This window comes from Alexandromys fortis, unplaced genomic scaffold, assembly GCF_014885135.2.
Source record: "Alexandromys fortis isolate MF-2015 unplaced genomic scaffold, M_Fortis_MF-2015_v1.1 scaffold_38, whole genome shotgun sequence".
Lineage (NCBI taxonomy): Eukaryota > Metazoa > Chordata > Mammalia > Rodentia > Cricetidae > Alexandromys > Alexandromys fortis.
Window position 1 is genome coordinate 9,337,221 of NW_026067916.1, and position 21,355 is coordinate 9,358,575.

The window sequence follows — 21,355 nt, forward strand, 5'->3', positions numbered from 1 at the left end:
AGAGGTCAATTTGCAGCCTCTACCATGTATGAATTATGGATGGGACTCAAGTATTTGACTTTGGGAGCAAATGCCTTTATCTGGGGAGCCCTCACCAGCCCGACAAATTCATTTTTAAAATACTGACTGTTTCATGTGCATGACATTTGGTCTTGAATCATGCTCTGCCATTTAGATTTTACGTGTCTCCGATTATTACTTTATTGTCAAAAAATGATGTTTGTCTATTTTATTAGTATGCTTGTATCTAGAAAGTCACAGTAATTTCTTATTCTAATGCTTACCACAGGACTCATCAAATAATATTTGGATAAAATAATTATTCAAAGAAGGTACTTTCCTCACAGATCTAAGGACAACATAAGAAGACTAGAGGCATCAATGGTTACAAACACTTGAGAGTAGCTCAGGAGTTAGGCACGGACACAACTGTTCATCTCTCTTCTGCAGAACGGTCATGGCTTTCAGCTTTTCTGTTGGCACTTCAGTGAAGATGTCTCAGAAAGTGGTATTTACCACCACTTCATAAGAGTGGGATAAAACAACTGGGAAAAAACAAATACTTAAGAAGTTTAACTAAAATGATTCAGTGATGACCTGTATAAAAATTAACCTACAGAACGCCAATGTTTCTGATGGGACTTAGTGATTATACCATCTTCTTTTTTATATCTACATCATTTCCATCTTTCTTTTACCTCTCCAAGTTCTCACATACCCCAGCACATTCACATTTATGACATTTTCTGTAACTGTTCTTTTTTCTAAAATTTTTATTACAATACAAACACATATGCATGACCTTCTGAATTCATTTAATGCTGTTCCTATATACATAAGACTAGGGTTTGCCTCACTGCATTTAATAAGCTATTGGGGCTTGGTCTCTCTATAAAACTGATTCTCACTGTCTCAGGAGCTCTTCTAATGATGAGACCTAGTGACGTTTCCAACATTCACGTTGGCATGTGAACTGGTATTCATTAGGCAGGTCTTTTTTCTAAGATTTATTACGCTGCAATGTTCTGCCTGCACTAGATATTATTACAGATGGTTGTGAGCCTCCATGTGGTTGTTAGGAATTGAACTCACGACCTAGGGAAGAGCAGTCAGTGCTCTAATCCTTTGAGCCATCTCTTCCCTCCTAGGCAAGTCTTTTTTATGTGGAGATTCCATAGGAGCAATGCCATGAGTCACCTTTTTGTGGTTACTTCTGTCACAATCCCTAGCCCTAATGGCTTTGTAATATCCAGGTCAGGGGTATGGGTATGAGGATTACAGATGTGAGCTAAGAGGAACAGAGATAAGGAAGAAACACAGAGACACAGGATAGTAACAGGAGGGCAACTCAGCGAATACTGAATGCTGAATTACAAGTTCTAAGTCCTGAGTTGGCCCGTGTTTAATTTTCCATACACTATTATACCCCAATACAAAATGGGGGGTAGGGGTCAGGCCAAAGACTGCTTTAGCATGATACAAAGGACAACTAGAACAGTTATCTGCTCCAGTCCTTGAGACATCAAGCCATGGATTCCTGAAGAGAGCATTTGATGTTAAAACCTCCTATTTCAAAAGAAGGAGCAGAAGTATGCTTGCATTCTCTGACCTTTGGTCAGGGTGGAGCAGATCCAGATCTATGGCCATCTTAAGTCCAAAACACCAAGTAACCAGATCCTAGGTCAGGATATCTTGTTTTGTAGCCACACCTGTTATCAAAAACTTTGAAAGAGCAAAATTTAAGGTCAAACTCTCTGACCTTCAGATAAGGTGGAATAGGCACACAGTTTTGGGTATCCACAGAGCAGCTACCTGGTCATGTCTACATGACACTAGCTAGTGACACGGGTTCTCATTCTCTTACCCTTTCAAACTTTTACCCCTTATATGGGTTTCTTTGATCCTTGGGTGTATGGATCATACTGTAGATGTGCTTACTGGGACTGGGCACCCCACAGTCACCTATCTGCATTTTAAACATTGGGAGTATGAGTCTCCATCTGCTGCACAAAGCAGTTTTATTGATGAGGAGAGAAAGCAACACTTATCTGTAGGTATAAAGATACATATTTGCAATACAGCTAGAAATCCTATGCCTGTAGGAAAGTATCGCCATAGGAGCTCACCCTTAGGCTCGATGGCTCCTCCAGACCTTAGGTCCAATTACATAGGCAAAATTGGACACATATCTTTTCGCCTAAACAAGATAAAAGACCTTAGTGTGAAATTTGAACTGCTGAAATTTCTAGACTAAAATATGGTTTATGTTACCCCAAGGTCCCAATATGCATGCTTCCCTGTTCCAGATGACCATGAAAGAGCCGTTGCACACTAAATGTCCTTGCCTGGTTTACAATGAGGAACCTCAACAGTGCATATTGGGGGAGGGGTCACCTTTTTATCTTGTCACCATTTTTACAACTCATTTTGTCTTGAGTGCTAATCCTGTGTCATGAATCAGCAGTGTGATTCCTAATTAGAATAATCCTTTTCTAAATTTGAAAATGATGTCACATGAAGAGACTCTTATTTTTAAGGTAGGAGAACATTGTGCATAGATAATAAAAGCATGACTAAAGAAATTATTGAGGGTAAAAATGTACAGAACTCTAGACTAAGGCTGCCAAGAAGGCTTAGCAGATAAAGAAACTTGCTCTGCAAGCATTATGACCTGAATTCAATTCCTGGAACCTATGTAAAAGTGGAAAAAGAGAATTGACTCCACAAAGCTGTCTTTAAACCACACACACACACACACACACACACACACACACACACACACACACGTGCATATATCATAACTAACAACAAAAATTGTAAAAATAATAAAAATGAAAATTTTAAAAACTACTAGTTTGTGTTACCTATTTAACCAGCATAATTTTGAGCAACTTTAACAAAACTTTCAGTATGATTTTTTTAAGTTTAAGGAAAAGTTCTAAATAAGACTCAGATAATTTAATAGGCTGTCACATATATGTATACAACAATGTTTAATTTTAAAAAAAAGCCGTTCGAAAGAAAGCAAGATGAGATAAATGGGAGAGTTCAGAAGAAGGAAAGAAGCAGTGAATTATGTAACTATATTAATCTCAAAAATAAAAGAAATTATTTTTATAGGTAATCACACTTCAGAGTACTAAACTGACTGGACATTATGCAGCACGCCTAGTAATGTAAGCTAACTATGCACTTTTTTAGTACCAACAAAAATGCTTACAAACACTTGAGGAGATGGATCAACAGAGCAAGCCACAATTAGTGGTGTCTTCAGAGTCTGGAACTGATGAAATCGCCCTCACATTGTTCTTTCCATATTTCATTCAGTGAGCAGCATGCTGCCCTTTTTCCACTTTGTGTGAAAGACGAAGGCTGGAAAAACCCATAACCCCTACTTTGAAGAAGTATGGAACACAACTGTCAGCTATGAACAACCTCAAATTCAATTCTGTGTCCCCGTTTGGTCTTCATTTTGGGAAATTTATAAACAGGAATATTTAAATACAATGTTTTTCTTATAATGAAAAATATTCCAAGGTCATGGGAATATCCAATGACAGACCGTCTTTATTATTTATTTCTTTAGCTGTTTTTTTTTTTTCTAAAAAGAGAATGTGTGTGTGTGTGTAATGTGTGTGTGTCCTATAAAAAGTTCTTGGCTAAATTGTTCTTGGCCTAAAGCGTGCATTCATGATGATAATGGGTTTGCGTGTGGATTCTGCCGAGAGGTTTGAGCAAATGTTTGCCTGTCCTGTCCGTGCTGACACAAAGGAGCTGATGTCATTGGCTAGATATAGCAAGGATCCAACACAGGAGATGACACATCTTGCTTGGTTTCCAATGTGTTTGTCTTTCTTAACAAAGTCAGCAGGAAAGATTAGGCAGATTTCACACAACCCTCCCCATTTCTGCCCTCTGTTAAAGTCTGATAGTGTTCACATTCTGTTCCTGGCGGGAGTGAAGAGTTGCTTCACTGTCAGCCTTGAGAAAAGCCGAGCTCTCTAGTAGACCACGGTCCTGAGAGCATGCAGGAATTTCCAAGATGCTAAGAACAGCAATTTTGCTTTGTTTGCTTTATGCAGTATTCCCTTAAAGACTAAATAAAACTAAAACTGGGGTATTGTATTTGAAGTAAAATGTGAAATCCATTTTTGTTTCTGAAAGTAATGCTATGGAGTATTTAATAGATTTAGACACACACTGTTTGTGCTGACATATTGACTTCACCAATTTGGCTCACAGGACTTAGCACACATGGTCTACCAGTGAGTGAGTGTGAGCTCCAACCCTCAGCATTTCCATTTTACCTGAACGTTGATCCTGGGTGTCAGGGTAACCATCCTCCTCTGTCAGTCTGCTTCCACCGTGGAAGCTTTCTGGTTGCCTATTTTCCCAATGCCATTGCCTCTTTCTCTCTGCCCTGACGACCTGCAGCTCTATCCATCCCTCTTCCAGAAAGAAGGGCGCCTTCTCTTTCATCTGGTCCTCATACCAAAGTTTCAGGTGAGGTCATCTAATGAAGAATGTAATCACTCCCTCAGCTATAGTCACCAGACATCGACTGTTGCTACTTTCATTGAATGAAGAAATGATAGGCAAAACAGGCAGATCATTTCCTACTAATACAGTTTATGATCTAGGCAGGAAACATGCAGTAGATATGAAAGCAATCTATATGGAAAGAACCATTTGGTAAAGGGAACTGAGAACTGAGTGAGGATACGGGAAAGCCAGATGGGCAACTGCACGTGCCAAGACTTAAAGACCATTGTTCCTGAGACTCAGGGGTGGCACTAGCTCCAGTGGCAAGCTTGACTCCCTGCAGATTGGAGAGTTGGCAGGACATCCTAAGCTGGTGGTGTTTTGCTCTCTGTAGCTATTGTACTTGATGGAACTCTCTCCCAGATGGGCGCTACCAGAGGTCATCCCCACACTGAGCTGAGCTCCAACTTCAAGATTTGTCTAGGGAAGGCAGATCATAGGGAAAGAGACTCTTACATTAGAATTCGAATTGAATGTGATAATGGCTACCTAATTTGTTTTAGCATTAGACTGTGGTCATGGGTGTTTTTGCCAACAATATACTTCCTGTTACAAAACTGGAAATAGAAGGATGATGGATGAAAAGAGGAGAAAGTCAGAACATATTCAAGTGTGTGTCAGCCCCTCTGTGGAGACTCTGTAGAATAAGGAGGCATTCTACTCAGTTATCTGACACCATTCAGCCTTCTCAGGAAATACACCTCATAGCTTTCTATAGATAGAGACCTCTCTGTCTAAGATCAGACTACTCATCTTCTTCTCTCTGGACCTCCAACGTAATTAAAGCAAGTTGACTTTTTAAGTGTTTTGAAAATGATTATTATTAAGACAAAGGGACCATTTTATTAACTTATTTTCTTCTATTTTTTTTTTTCAGTGCCCAGGCGGGGCATTTACACCCAACATGAGAACCACCAAGGACTTCCCAGATGATGTCGTCACCTTTATTCGCAACCACCCTCTTATGTACAATTCCATCTACCCCATCCACAGAAGGCCTCTGATTGTCCGCACAGGCACTGACTACAAGTACACGAAGATAGCCGTGGACCGCGTGAATGCTGCTGACGGACGATACCATGTCCTCTTCCTGGGGACAGGTAGGTGTTTGAAGTCTTGGTGTACGATCAAGGAATGTTCAGCAGTTTGGGGAGAAAGGAAAGAGCAAACCATTGAGCCTAAGAGATCATCAGTGTTGCCTTTGGTTTAGCCTTTAGTTGGATCCCTCCCACTTCATTTCCCACAGCTGTAAACGGAGTTAACTAAATAAATTACCGATGTAGTTGTGGTAAACAACTGAAGTTCATATATTCAAAGTACTCAAAGCAGTTGAGTTCCTCATCCATATTAAAGTGAAAAATACAAATAATCAGCCAAATTAAGGGCTGGGTGGAAGTTTTCTATATGAACGATGTTCTGAAGAGAAGCAGAATCTGTGACTCACTAACTAATATTTGGAGTCATTTTCCAGAGTGATGGTGATAGATAAGACATTCTTTGTAAATTTCAAAGTAGACTTATGTATAGGAAGCTGTTTGGGAAATATTATAGTTGCTATGTTAATAGAACCAGCAATCCCTAAATTTTCTATTTCTGTTACCAGAAATTAAATAAAAATAGTCTTATTTACAAAGACTTGCCTTACTGGGGACAATGAGTTCTAAGTGTTTTAGAGCATTGGCTCTCACAGTGTGGTCCTCAGACCAGCAAGGTCAATATCACCGGGACCTTGTTAGAAAAACGTTTGAAGGCACTCCTCCCGGAAAGCCAGCTAAGAAACCCAGCCGTCTGTGCTTTAGCAAGCTGTTCTGGTGACTCCAATGCACACTGTTGCAAATTACTAGAAGGGAGCAAGGAGCCTTGGCCTGCTGAGCAGACAGGATTATAAATTCCATTCCTGCTTGGTTCCATTTACACAATGTGGGCTAGGTTCCTCCATATTGCCCAAGCAGCAGAATTCCACACACTTACTGCCTTGTAGGCGGTGACACAGATCTCATCAGCTCTCCTTTTAGATGTAGGAACAACTCCAGGAAGTTTGCAGTGTGTCTTCTAATTAAAGAAACAGATATAAAGCAGGCCTGTGAAAGCCATTGTAAAAAATGTGGCGGCTCTGAAGTCTGTCCTCTGAATGGAAGGCGCTGCACTCAGATTTCAACCAGCTACAAAATGTGGTTACTCTTTCTTGGCTAAACAAAGCTTCCAGCCTGCTCTTCTCATGAAGTTCTTATTTTATCCCTCCATGTAACTCCAACCCTAGGTCTGGAGCTTTCGTTCACACATAATTTTTGTTTGAAATCCTGAGACAGGGAATCTTCTAAAATGTGTTCCTTGGCGTGCCTGGCGGAATCTGGGTTCTTGCTGCTCCCTGACTTGTGAGAAACAAAACCCCTCCTTCCTGATCTAATCATTCCTTATCATGGCTCTCCTACCCTGCGCTCTCCAGGATCTTTGCTGTCAATTATAATCTCAATCCCTAGATTCTTTCATTTTACCCTCTACCAACGTTGACTTAGAAAGCTTCTCCCCACACACAGAGCATGAGTGAGTATTCACCCTACTGCCGATTCTATTTCAGCAGGGCTTTCCGTGTTACCATCCTATAGCCACTAAAATACCTCCCAGCTCCTGTATCCTACAGCGTTTCAGAACCTCTCTTTGTCTGTTGGCATACAGTTCTTGCCCTCGTTCTTCTTGTTTATTGGTGTATCTGCATTTTTTTCCAATGTCCTCCTATTCTTTTGATCACCCTGTTTATTCACTTTGCTTTAAATTGTTTCACGTGCAAACACATTTTAAAAGAATGTGTCATTAAAAGTCCTTGGCAATTCAGTAGTTAAAATAGCATTTCAAACACTGTTGTGCAAACTCCATTTATACTCTTCCAAGACTTTCTAACTAATACTTACTACACTTCCCCATGTTGTATTCACCATGGTACATTCTTCTCACCCTTTGATCTCTTTGAAGTCTATAATTTCTCTATAGGCATATCACAGGGTTTTGCTAGTCCAATAAATATTTGTCAGGTTGAACTTGAAAGTGTGAATATTTCCACTGTTACTCAGGCAATAAAATAAATTCATGCAAGCCCAAAAGACAATCTTCATTTGCATATACATATGTTTTCATAGATGACTCCTAAATTACTACAAAGTGCTGTATTTAGACCAACAGACTTCAAGGTAGAGTTTCGTTGAAAAGAAAAATAAATTCCTGTATTTCTTGACAGAAAGTGGCAGTTTAGAGTCCCACCTCTCTCAATGTCTCTTTAGATAGATGATTATTTTGTTTGCTTCCTTTGAAGCCTGTTTAGAAGATGGATCGTGATGTCATCATAGACTTACTTTCTTTTGAAAATCTTTATAACATATGTAGACTTCATGGGTGGAATTTTCAAGCCTTTTAGAAATATTCAGCAATTTTTACTTAAATAGAAGACAGCAAGAAGCATAGTGTGGCAAAGATGCTTTGGGTTTTCTTCCCACATAAGCTCTGGCACCTTGACATGGATTTTTATATGTGTGCTTAAACACATGTGTCTTTTTACAAGCTGTCTTTGGGCATGGGCTTTTAATTGTAGTGGAGGTTTCACTAATGATCGCTTGCGAAACCTCGCGTCTTGAGGATTCTGTCCAAGCAGGAGAGTGCACGTTGTGGCAAGGCCTCTCCACAGCGTCTTTCTGGAAAGACTGTCACCAACTTAACCACTGATACATGCCCATACTGCCTCACCAGACTGCACCATCCTTATTGAACAACTGTTTCAACAGTCATGAAACCGAGATGAGTAGAGCAATGATATAAAGTGAAATTTCTTTGGAAAAGATACTTTATATATATCGTTATCAGAAAGGCATTTGACTTTTTGGGAGAATCATGCACCATTGTCCTATACACAACTAATTCTGTTTGTAAGTGAGAAAATATCAATTTTTTTTAGATTTTTTTTTCTTAATTTGTAAGTGCAGGTGAGTATTTCCATTTTCATGGATGAATCTTGACACACCACTTATGGAGACAATAAAGAAAGCTGTTTTCATGGTGTCCCTTCTTCTCTGCTATCTTCAGACCTTCAAGGGAATTCAATGAAAGCACCAGTTGTCAAGAAAGTTTCCGTAGAGAAAACTGATGTGACAGAATTCAAAAGAATATTCTGTAATTATAGACGTGTAGCCAGTGTGAGCATTGCGAAGGAAAGTGTAGCTCACAGAACCTCTAATTGGCTATGTGGGCTCAAAGCCTGACACATATTACAACAACTCATTATCATTACAGAATTCATTGAGTCTTAGATGCTGATGATCTAACCTTCCAACTTTATCACCAGACAGACAAGTAAATTATCAAGCCAAAGAGGAGGCTCAATAGTTAAAGGCTAAAACCCACAGCTCAAATTACAAAAGCTAAGACTGAGTGTCCTTTATGTGCAATGAAGTTCCAATCAAAATAAGTAAGTAGAAGGCAGAAATAAGGGAAGACATGAGGTTATGGGGAGAGAATAAAGAAGGTCGGACAAGGAGAAGACAGAGCTTCAGCCAGCAAAGCCTACATAGATTCCTTGATCGTTTTTTACAGAAAAAAGATTATTCTGCTTATTTGGGTTGATAAATATAGAATTTTCATTAAGTTAAGGAAACTATTTTACAGTCCATGGAGGCTGTAAAGGTATTCATGTTTCTACAAATAAAAGTTCTTTTATATATTACATGCTTTTTGTTAAAAATTAAGCTGAGTCTACTTAATTATTTTCATATAATGACTGCTGTTACCCCTTTAAAATCTCAGTTTGTATGTGTGCATAAAATCAACTATTTGTTTTAATCTAATGATTAATATAGATATATTAATATATTCATTTTTCTTATTCTTTGAGAAGGCTTTAACATGGAGGCGGAAGCTATCATGGGATTAGCGTTTCTCTTTTAAGTTGCCACCTACTGCTATTATCCAGGCCACAGGCCCAGAGCAGACTCAATTACACGGTCAGGAGATTTTTACCCTGTTTTCCTTTTGCTTCTGGAGCTATGAAAAATATTTTAGTGTCTGGGGAAGGTTCAGACACATTCTGTCAAGTTCCCCCTTTTAGTACTACGCATGAATCAGAATGATGTGACTTTTGACGAAAGGGTAAGTGTTCTTGTGAATGGGTGTTAAAGATTTAGGATGATTTACCAGCGTTGTGGTTTCTGAAGGCAGGATCGTTGTGAGTGGTCCCCCACCGCAATTCTAATATGGAATATACCATCTCATGCTTCTTATTAGCTCCCATTTAACTGGACGAGTACTGAGTCGGGATATTGACTCCAGGAAATTTTCCCAGTCTCCAGAATTTTGAAGTATGGGCCACATGTGTGAGGAGAGCCTGAGAAGGCCTGTCTGGCAACACTGGAGAATAACCGCATTCTTCCTAACGAGAGGTGTTGGCAGTTGCTGCTCTTGGAATGGCACCCTGAATGAGCCACTGTGCCAGGAATTCCGAGTTTTTAAAGAACTCTCTAAAATACTCATATAAAACTTGATAGCTGCAGAAATGTGTTTGATTTGGGGAAAGACTACCCTCATTTGAGAACTACGCGTGAAAATCCTCTAAGAATGATGTACACATTTCTCTCCCATTTAGCAATGGAGAACGAATCTCTCTAAAATCACTGGGGTTTTATGGCACTGTAGGTCACTTCCTGCCAGGCCAGAATCTGAAAAATTCAGAGAGTTTCTCATGAGTTCCAGTTCCATGGGGCTTTACATAGCAGTCAATGCTGATGGGACACAGTGGAACCATGGCTGAATCGAGGGGAGGAAAATGAGAATTCATGTTGTCATGGAGGCTTTACCATGTAAAGGGCAGCAAAGAAGGAAGGGTAGAAAGAAATAAGGAAGGGAGAGGATAGTCTCCGTGACCCTCTGTTCAAGGACACATGCTCCCACATGAACTGTGCCTAGTAAGACAAGGCGCTGATTCTCTGGACATAGCCCTTGCTATGTAAACCTGACAACAGGAGTGTAAGTCTGCAGAACCCACTTAAAAGCCGGGGGCAGTAGCATATGCATTTATCATCCCAGCACCTCCATGGGGAGGTGGGAAATGGAAACAGGGCACTCCTTGGAAGTCTGTAGGTTAGCTAGCCGAACACACCTAGCACACGAGAGAATGTCTAAATGAAGGTGGTTTCATTTATTGATCTACCTCCACATAGGAACCAGGGCATACACGCAAAGCACTGAGTCATACACATGCAGGCCCACATACATGCACACACACACACACACACACACACAAACACAAACTATTTAAAAATTATAAAATAAATTATGCCATAGAATTTACTAAAGTCAAAATGTAGTTTTAATCCCTGAATAAATAAATAAATATTTCAAACAGCAGAATATCTACTTATAAGCCATTCCTGGAAAATGTGTTTTCTGAAAGGCCGGAGTCTCATATAATTGTCATTTGGACTTCTTAAAACATCATTGTATTTCAGTAAGTAGGTAAATACTAACATTTCTGAAATATTTTCTTATTAGAATGATGTTTGCTTTTGCTGTGTACATGAACAATTTCACCTAACCTTCATAAATATTCTCTGAGTAATTCCATACATTATGAGAATGTAGGCTTCCTGAATGGGCCATCTTCTGTAAGTAGGCAAGGCTTCCAGAGGTGGGACTGGGACACCAACTCCGTCACAAAACCTTTGACCTTCAATTCATCTTGGCAGCAAGACATGCTGGGGTAGTGGTGGCACAGAACGTGTGAGGGACTGGGGGTAGACAATCAATGACTGGTCCAATTTGAGGCTTATACCATGAGAGGGAGCCTGCCCCTGACACTGCCTGGATGGCCAAGAACTGGAGACTGAATATTTAGGGTAGAACATAACTGGCTAAAAACAAAACACAAATAAAAAGTCAATGAAGTGATTCCTAATGATAATTCTACTACACTCATAGAACAGAGCCTGGCATAATCATCATTAGGGAGGCTTCACCTAGCAACTGATGGAAAAAGTCAATGAAATGATTCCTTATGATAATTCTACTATGCTCTTAGACCAGAGCCTAGAATAATCTTTATTAGGGAGGCTTCATTCAGCAACTGATGGAAACAGATGCAGAGAGCTTGTACCCAAGCGTTAGGTAGGACTGGAGAATCCAGAGGAGAACGGGAAAAAAAGACTGTAGGAACTAAAGGGGTTAAGGACACCACAAGTGCACAGCCAGCAGAATTAACTAAGCTGGGAGCTCGTAGAGATTGAACGTACAATCAGGGAGCCTGTATGGGTCTGCACTATGTCCTCTGTATATACGTTGAGGTTGTTTAACTTGGTTTTCTTGTGAAATTTCTAACATTGGGAGTGGCACTGTTTCTGTCTCATTTGCCTGGTCTTGGGACTCTTTTCCTCCTACTGGGTGGCCTCTTCCAACGTTGATTTTAGGGAATGTGTCAAGTCTTATTGTAACTTGTATTGAGTTTCATTGATATCCCTGGGAGGCCTGCTCTTTTCTGAAGGGAAACAGAGGAAGAGTGGATCTGGGAGAGAGGGGAGGAGGAAAGGGTGAGGAACTAGGAAAAGTGGAGGGAGAGGAAAGTGAGGTCAGGATGTAATATAGAAGAGAAGAATGAAACAAACAGACAGACAAAGAATGTAGGCAGGCTCTATATGGCTAGAGAGATGTCTCCATAGGGCTGCAGAGATGTCTCCATAAGGCTTGGGAGATATCTTCATAGGGCTGGAGAGATGGCTACATAGGGCTGGAGAGATGTCTCCATAGGGCTTGGGGGATAGCTCCATATAGCTGGGGGGATGGCTCCATAGGGCTGGAGAGATGACTCCACAGGGCTGGGGAGATGTCTCCTTAGGGCTTGGGGGATGGCTCCACAGGGCTGGGAAGATGACTCCATAGGGCTGGGGAGGTGGCTCCATAGGGCTGGGGAGATGCCTCAGCTACTAAAGGTTCATCTCATTGCCAAAACATCAGGAAGATTGGGCTTGATGAGTTCAGGAGATTTGATCTGGTGTATTTATATTGAAAACCCAGTTCCTGAACTAATATATCACTTGGAGTAGCTGTTCTATAGAAATTGTGTCAATGTGAGAATAGGTTTCATGTATCATCCAGCATTGGTTCAGATATAATTGCACATCATGTAAAGTCATTTCCATATTGACTATGACAGATTCAGAATGCAAATACCTGCTAATTAATTTCACAGTCTAAACATTTATATTCAAATCCCTACTTTATTTAGCATAGTCTACTTATATTTTTCTTTTATTGAAGTTAATTTCATTTTCTAATTAGACTTTTAACAGAATGTTTTATCCACACATTTCAAACTGGTGTTGCTGATGAGTTGACAGGACACTGGCTTTGGCATTATCACACACTTAACCTCATCTAAACATTGTCACCAAGTCCTAACTGTGAGCCAGACATCCCTAACAAGGTGACAGAGAAGACAGAGATAAACTTTCCAATGAAGTGGACTGAATTTTTGTGTGAACTTCAATTGTTCTAAAATTTAACCTGCAAGTCTGGTACAATCTTGCCAGTTATATTCCATTTTTACATGGAAGTACACACTTTTTGTGACAGGGGATTGTTACACAAGAAAGGAGGGCTGAACCTGAGTTTTTGGAATGATTTAACCTGACTTTTAAGATCATCCCACTTTTACAGGTTTTACTATTTTTTAAGAATTTTAAGGATATATTATACCTATATCCAAAATGTCTGACACATTTAACAAATCACATAGGAAACCTGATATGCTTCTCCTTGTTTAATTCAAATAGATTCTGTACAATGGATTGATATATTGAAGGGTTTCTGGATATGCAAGTGTATAGTGATCCCAGTAAGAGTGTAGACAGAAGTTTCTGTTCCACCTAGTCCCACAGTCATTCACGCCTAATCAACACATGGAGACTTATATTAATTATAAACTGTTTGGTCTATTGCTAAACTTTATTACTAACTAGCTCTTATGATTTAAATTTACCCATAATTCTTTTTTTCTCAAAGATTTATTTATTATGTATACTGTGTTCTGCCTGCATGCATGCCTGCAGGCCAGAAAAGGGCACCAGATCTCATTACAGATGGTTGTGAGCCACCATGTGGTCACTGGGAATTGAACTCAGGAACTCCAGAAGAGCAATTAATGCTTTTAACCTCAGAGCCATCTCCTCAGCCCCATAATTCTTGTCTATATTTAGCCACATAGCTTGGTACCTTTTCTCAGTAAGGCATTCTCATCTTACTTCCTCTTCATCTGGTTTGTGACTGATTCTACCTTTCCTCTTCCCAGAATTCTCCTAGTCTGGTTGCCCCACCTACACTTCCTACCTGGCTACTGGCCAATCAGTGTTTTGTTAAACTAATGAGTGACAAATCTTTACAGTGCACTAGAGTATAATTCTAAAGCATTTCCTTTTTTTTTTCTTTTCAAAACAAGACTCTGAATCACATCTCCTTTGTTTAGCTTTTTGCCTGACCATTATCCATAACAAGTTGTAACCAACACTCTAAACAAAGGAAAACATCCATAATTTATTTTAGGGGAATGTGGCTGTAGTTTTCTAGGTTGCTTCCTGCTGACTGGGGCACTGGTAAGACTATAGGAACCCAAAGAAAATTTAGGATTATAGTCAAGTCCTGACTAGAGTATTCTGAGACTGGATCATCTCAGCCAGCAGCCTCGAGCTGTTCTGAATATGGAATTCAGAGAAAACTGCTACGGGGTCCTCTAAAATGTTAGATAATCTGGGAGATTTTTTTCAGGGGATCTTGCTTGATCAAAAATGAATCTAGATCCTCCCATTTCCTGTACAAACAAAAGTAGAACCTCTTCTCCAACATAACATATCTTTGACTTAAATTTTGAAGTCAAGGCATTTTCAAACATCATAGATTGGATTAATCCAGCAGCACTAATGTCTTTTAGCAGTTGTTGCTCCTTCCTCAGCAGTCAAACAATCAAAGACAATGCAATAGCAGAGTTTCCAGATTCTCTGTGAATTTTCTATCTTTAGGTAACTTTTTCTTATGCTGTTTCTTTTATTTTTATTTTTGACATTTCAATTTTTTAGACAAGGTTTTTGTCTGTATCTTTGGCAATCCTGTATCTCACTCATTGACCAGGTTGGCCTCAAATTCACAGATACCTGCCTGCCTCTGCCTTTCAAGTGCAGGGATTAAAGGTATGCGCCACCACATCTAGGTACTCTGATTCTTTTTTTAAGAACTTTGTCTTTACAGTGTATAAGAGCATTATTTCACAGCACAAGAGACAGAGTGATTGCTTCATAAGATTGGCTCATTTTCTACTTAGTCACTGGCATTTTTCTTGTTTGTTTGAGGGCAGCTAAAGTCAAACCTCATCACTGTGTTGCTTAGGTCGCCTCTCATAGGATAATAAGGATGTTTCAATGCCTCACATGTTGAATTATGAAGTCTGTTGTCTAATTGTGGAGCATAAGTCTCCACACTAGCGTTTTGTTCTGGCAGTTTTGTTCTGCCAGCTTCCCAGGGCTAGCCCTTGCCACCCTTGTTCTAGAAGAAGAACACACAGCCTCCTGCTCACCAGGCTGGGCCCCCTGTAACTCCCCATAGGCCTGTAGCTGTTTGTTGTGGTGATTGTTTGCCTGGAAACTGGCTCTGAAAAAGAAAGTGGCTGCACAGGGAAGAGTTTAAATTTTAGAAAATTAGAGAAAGTGTTTTATTCAGAGTGTGAAATGAATTAGAAATTAGGATAGAAGAGTTAAAGGCGGAGCCTCTGAGGCAAGACGTGGGGTTAAAACTCTTGAGTGTATGCTCGGTGTGTTTTCCACTGATGTAGTAGGAAAATATTGAGCATCCAAATAACTTTCTCACAGTTCTGGAACCTACAGATATGGTACTTGATTAGCGAAAGGCTCTCCCAAGTGTGTTTAATGCATGTGACCTTGAGAAGGGGGCATTTTTCTAAACTGTGTGGATGTGCTCAACACAAATATGTGGCTCTTTAATAAACCAAAAGATAGTTTGTCCTTGCTATGGTCAGGAAGATGAGAGACGGTGGAAGCAATGTCAGAATGACCCTGGTGACCCTGGAGATGGAAGAAAACAATTGTATGTGGAGGAAGATAAGTCACTAAATTTTTAAACCACAGAAAAGCAGTTTTCTTTAGAAGATACAGATTGAGAAGCTCAAAATACTGATTTTGGCATCCTGGGACCTATGTTTAATTTCTAGTCCCCGTAAAGCTAAGAGGAACAGCGTGTGTTATTCAAAAACACTAAAATTGCTGACAGTTGTTTATGTAACAATTTAAAACAAATTTAAGAAGCTTTTGAATTCTAGCTTAATTGATAAATTTAAAGAACATAAAAATAGTTATTAATCAAATTTTCTGTTTTTAGGCTCTGAAGGGAAAGTCAACACTGACTAATGCGTAAAGATAATATTACACATCAGACTAAGCTTCTTTCTTAGTTACCAAGGTGAGGTACAGTAAGAAACCATAACAATGTCTTGTCATCACAACACTGAGTTTACTATTTTAAGGTTGGCGGCGTCAGTTTCTCAATCTCTTAAGCCTGGGTATCATATGATACAGCACAGCAATGACACTGAGATCCCATCAGCTCGCATTGTGCTATTGCCTACAAGCAAGTCGCATGCTCCTTGACGAAGGGAACAGGCACGTGCCTCATAGACAACTTAGAATATGGCGGCCACATTTATCTTCATTTCAAAGTATTTTTGTTCTTGTTCATTTTGAAGGCACGCATGCATGTATGCATGTGCTCTCGTGACATGGCATGTGTGTGTGGAGGCCAGAGGAGAGATCTGGGACTTTGTTTGTCTCTTTCACCTTGTGAACATCAACTCAGATGGGCAGTGGCCAGTGCCCACTCAGCCTTTTCATCTACCCTATTATACAAATGGAGAAAGGACTCTAAAATTGCCGAAAGGAAAGATAGCTCTTGTGTTTCAAATTCAGGAAGTGACACCCATATAAAACAGGAGATGGAAGGTGGAGATTCCAAGGGCTTACTTAGATCAAGAATTATGCAGACGAAAAGATGAGATGATAAGAAATTTGTTGTTGTCATAATATTTATTATTGACTATGTGATTTATATATATATTAGCATGAATGTTGGAAAAATTGCCTTTCCTTTTCATCTATTGGGCATTTGTTATGAAAAGCAGTAGCAGTTTTCCTCAAAAATACAAATATGTAATTTAATTTACACTATAACATATACTTAATTTTTATTATATTTAGTTAATTAAATTTCAGTGTCTCGTTATAATAACACAGAAACAACAAATTAAAGTCTCCTTCTCTTTTAAAAGTGTATAAACTAAGAATTTGATGAACCGAATGGCTTATTTAGAATTGCAGTGTTCTTTCAGCATTGAAATAAAGCCAAAGTCTATCTCATAATGGACTGAAGTTTTGGTGGCCTCTCCAGACGGACAAGTCAAAGAGGGTGTCACTACAGATGTACTTCAGCCTAGAGTGCTGTGCTAGAGATAGAGAGAGGAGCCTCATTAGCCGAGTGTGTGCTAGATGAATCCCTGACAGTGCTGAGGCCAATCTAGGGAATTATAATGATAAGGACTTAACTCCGGGAGTTCCTGGAATGAGGAAGAAAATTAAGAAGCATTTTCTAATATGAGTGAGGGATGATCATGAAAATAGCGCAGAAGTGACCTTATGGTGACCTTGAGAAAGATGGAGCAGTCAGGAAGAAGCAGTGAACAAGATCATTTTATTTGGATGCCCTCGTTACTTGCTGTTTTCCACATTATGCTACTTTCCTGTGTACTAGTGGCATCGAGGAAAGAATAACTATTCCATTTGTATAGATGTAATCAGAAGAAAGGGAACGGCCAACAAGGGCAAGTTAATAGTGGATCTGGATATGACTACAAGGGAATGAGCTTCCTTATCTGAGAACACAGAAACAAGGACGTTCCAAGCCACTTTGTAGAAATGATTTGAACTTCAAAGCTAATGTAGAAGAGCACCATATGGTCAAAACGGTGCTGGAGAAGAGGTTCATTGGTGATTGTACAATTTATTAATTTCGGAGGTGTAGTTCTTCCCTGAGTAATCTAGGGGTATTATAGAATCAATATAGGAGTAATCTAGAATTAATACAGGATTAATATAGGAGTACTCTAGAATTGATACAGCAGTAATATAGGAGGATTGTATGATTAACACTGTAGTGCTCTAGGATTAATACAAGAGTGATATCAGAGTATTGGAGGATTAATACTGTAGTGACCTCGGATTAATACAGGAGTGATGTAGGCGTAGTATAGGAGTATTTGATCTAGGATTAATACAGGAGTGATATAGGAGTAATGTAGACTTAGAAAGGCTGAACCTAGTTCTCTGTTTGAAATTTGTTGTTGCATCCTAAATAGGAGCTAATGAGCCTTACATCACTTACCTGCATTCTCCTTGTAAAGTATATTTGTTTGAAATTTGAAGCTGCTTTTTCTTTCTTTTTAAATGTGTACATATGTGTGTAAAGTAGATGTATGTGTGTGTTTGTGTGTGCAGAAGACATAGTTGTTGGGTATTGTACTTTATCACACTTCCATCATTTTATTTGAGACAGAGTCTCTCACTGAACTCAAAAATCCCTAGATGACTAGAATGCTGCACCCAAGAACTTTGAGGATTCATCTATCCTCACCCCCAAGCTAGAGTTATAGATCATCACCATTAGGCAAAAGGAGGGGATAGCAAGGGCAAAGACACGAAAATAAAAGGAAGGGCAAAGGAAGGAAGAGAAGAGGAGAGGAGAGGAGAGGAGAGGAGAGGAGAGGAGAGGAGAGGAGAGGAGAGGAGAGGAGAGGAGAGGAGAGGAGAGGAGAGGAAGATAAAAAGGAAAATAACTTTAGTGAGAGATCCCAGCTGGAGCTGCTGGTGGCCTTTTGGAAATTACAGAGCAAAGCACTGGTTTATAACAAGTTTGGGTGCTGCTGGAACACGCGGAGACCAATAAGAAGTGGCCAAAGACAATACGCTCAGTTTTATACAGTGGCTCTCTAAACTTTACAGCAAAGATTCACACAGCTTGTCTCCTTTGATCTTGAGCAGCCTGTCAGGTGTGAAGGGAAAATGCAATATCCGTATTTTATAGACAAAGGAAATTTTACAGGCCCCAATTTTGAATCGCCTGTGTAGGGACATGATCTACCAAGCAGCTGCTCCTGGTGTGCACCTGGGCAAGCGGCTCTCTCACCACCAAATGCTCACTGCAAATAGCCGATACAGGGCATAACTGCGCTCATCCCAAGACGCAGTTGTGGGAAGCATCCCTTCTAACAACTGCTGTTGGGGAAACACAACTGTGGTGTCTTTAATTAGCAGGGTACTTTAAGCCCCTCTTCTTCTGGGGATTTACAAACTGCTTATTTTAAAACATGACATGGTTTCACTCTATAGTTTTACTTGAATCAGCCTCTTGAATGTTTTTGTTTGTTTTGTTTAAGTTGCAAGTGTTTATTATAAAAACATGTTTATAAAAGAAGAAAAATAAATTGTAGTTTACCATTTCTTCTTTCAAACCATGTGATTAATATCTAGGCATTTCAATCTGGCTTTTGTATTCTGCCAGTTGAAGAATTATAAGGCTGGGAAAATCTCAGGGGAAGTATCAGACACAGCACACAAAAATTAACTACTAAAGAAATGCTTTTCTGAGGGATATGGAAACACACACACACAAAAGAGAGAGAGACAGAGAGACAAAGACAGAGAAAAACAGAAACAGAGAGATACAGAGAGAAAAAGAAAAAGAGACAGAGAGAGACTGATAGATAGATAGACAGGCAAAGGCACAGAGAGAGTAGCAGTAATAAACAGAGACACAGAAAAAAAAAAAAAACCAGCAAGCCACAGAGAAAGGCCCTTTCAAACATGTGGAACACTGCAAAGCCTGAAATCTGAACTCTTCTCAAGGGCTGGGGATTTGAAGGTTCTTTACTTGGGTCTTTTTTTCCCTAACTTAGGGTTGTTTACTTGGAAGAAAAACAGGAAGACGATAGGGTCATAATTCAGAGGAAAACATATCCTGAGCCCATCTTGAACTTAGCAGACGGGCACATTGACAGAAAAGGCCTACTGACGTGAGACAAATCCCACCAGACCTTTAGGCCTTTTTCTCAGGTCGGAAGTGTACTATCTTTACTACTTATTTGTGGTGTCTCTCTTGATCTGTCTACCTACTAATGATCTTTCAAAATCCCTACCCCCTCAGAATGTACTTTAAAATTCAGAAAATTTTGAAGAGGAAGCATCAATGTATACATGTATCAGATGCCTTGCGAGTTCTTGACCATACCTCATGATAGCGCACAGTACTATCTTCTACATAGAAATCTTTAACCCAAACAAAACAAATGACTTCACATCCATACAGGTCAGACTTTATAATAAATTAGTTAAAGGACCTATTTTGTCACCATAAGATACATATCTTAAATAGACAAAAGCACTACAATCTTCAGAATCTAGGGCTGTGTATAGAGTTAGCAAACGATCTCGTATGGAGTGTGATCCTCAACTCACAAGCAAGTTATTATGTTATGAATGCAAACTTATCTTACAGGGTCATATATTGCAAATAGATAATTTGACATTACTTTGTGTGTGTCTGTGTGTGTGTGAATATCATGTTTTACTGTCACCTGGATCCCGAGTATTATTGCTTGTGTGTTTGTTTAGTTATCAGGGTTTAATGATCCCTAAAACAGGAAGGGAAGATAGTATGGCAGGTCTTCGATACAGTTTGAAGAGGTCTCCTGAATCTTTCCTAGGTATTTTTGTGACTGTTCTCCTTAGGAAGGGGATGTGGGGGCTGCACTCACCTGTTAGTACTGGCTGTATTCCTGATCTACTGTGGCAGTTAGATGTTGTGCACCTTCAGTACCAGTATCCCTGGACTTATGGAAATGACCTTGTTGCCCTTGGATCTGTTACCTCCTCCTAAATCGAACTCATTATTATTGTAGTGAACATACTATTGCTTTGACGTTGACTATGGTAGATCTTTCTCTCTGGTTGCTGGGTTTAGACTCTGTATGTAAACCAATCTAGTTTTGCAGAAAAACAGCTGCACATTATTTCCTGATCCTTGATAAACCAGGTTACTGATTTTTTTTTAAAGTTAGATCTAAACAAGGTCTTAACTTTCAAATATGACCTACATAAATCTCAGTCTTTTGGTGAGACCAAGAATCATCAAGGTGTTAATAAAATCAGAGTGAGGCTAGCATTTTGGCTTCCAATAACACTGCTTCCCTTCTTCCCTCCCAACAAGTGCAGAACCTCCACTATCCCCTCTCTAGTCAGCTCAGAGTCATCTTCTCAGTCAGCTCAGCCCACACAGATCTCACCCAGCTAAAAGACAGCCCACCCCTGCTCTGCTGCTCCAGATTCCTGTATCTGCTTTCCATCCTGATGTGATCTCCTTGCTGCCCTTGCACTCCCAGAACCTCTTGTGGGAAATTGACCCAAGGCAGGAAGTGCGGAGATCCCGAAAGTTAGCATGTGAGGATCTAAAAAAGAGTCGTCATCTCTAGGCTGGCAGGATGGGTCAGCGGGAAAGGACAGGTGTATCCAAGCCAGAGGGTCCACGTTGGATTCTTACAAAGCATATGATAGTCAGAGGAAATGGAGTTCTGCAAGGTGTCCTCTGGCCGCCTCACTCACATGTGGCGAGGGTGCATTCTGAGTGCTCATACGTAATTAACTAACTAAAACAGGAAGAGGTCCTCAAATCACTTACCATT

The 21,355-nt window shown here is 39.8% G+C and overlaps 2 protein-coding genes across 6 annotated transcripts in view; one reads left to right on the forward strand and one right to left on the reverse strand.

Annotated features, from left to right (window-relative positions):
* Sema3c (semaphorin 3C) overlaps positions 1-21,355 on the forward strand; it is a 150,008-nt gene that overhangs the window by 101,847 nt on the left and 26,806 nt on the right. For all 4 annotated transcript variants that reach the window (XM_050139805.1, XM_050139804.1, XM_050139807.1 and 1 more), the window contains one exon: positions 5,420-5,642. In XM_050139805.1, coding sequence (XP_049995762.1) covers positions 5,420-5,642 — 223 coding nt within the window. The remainder of the gene's footprint in view (positions 1-5,419; positions 5,643-21,355) is intronic.
* Cd36 (CD36 molecule (CD36 blood group)) overlaps positions 1-21,355 on the reverse strand; it is a 203,043-nt gene that overhangs the window by 27,194 nt on the left and 154,494 nt on the right. Inside the window, exon 17 of one of the 2 annotated variants that reach the window (XR_007591252.1) lies at positions 13,915-13,926. The exons of the other annotated variant lie outside the window; for it this stretch is intronic. The gene's annotated coding sequence lies outside the window, so the exon portion shown is untranslated. Of the gene's footprint in view, positions 1-13,914; positions 13,927-21,355 lie in introns of those variants that run through there. 2 annotated transcript variants of the gene reach the window in all.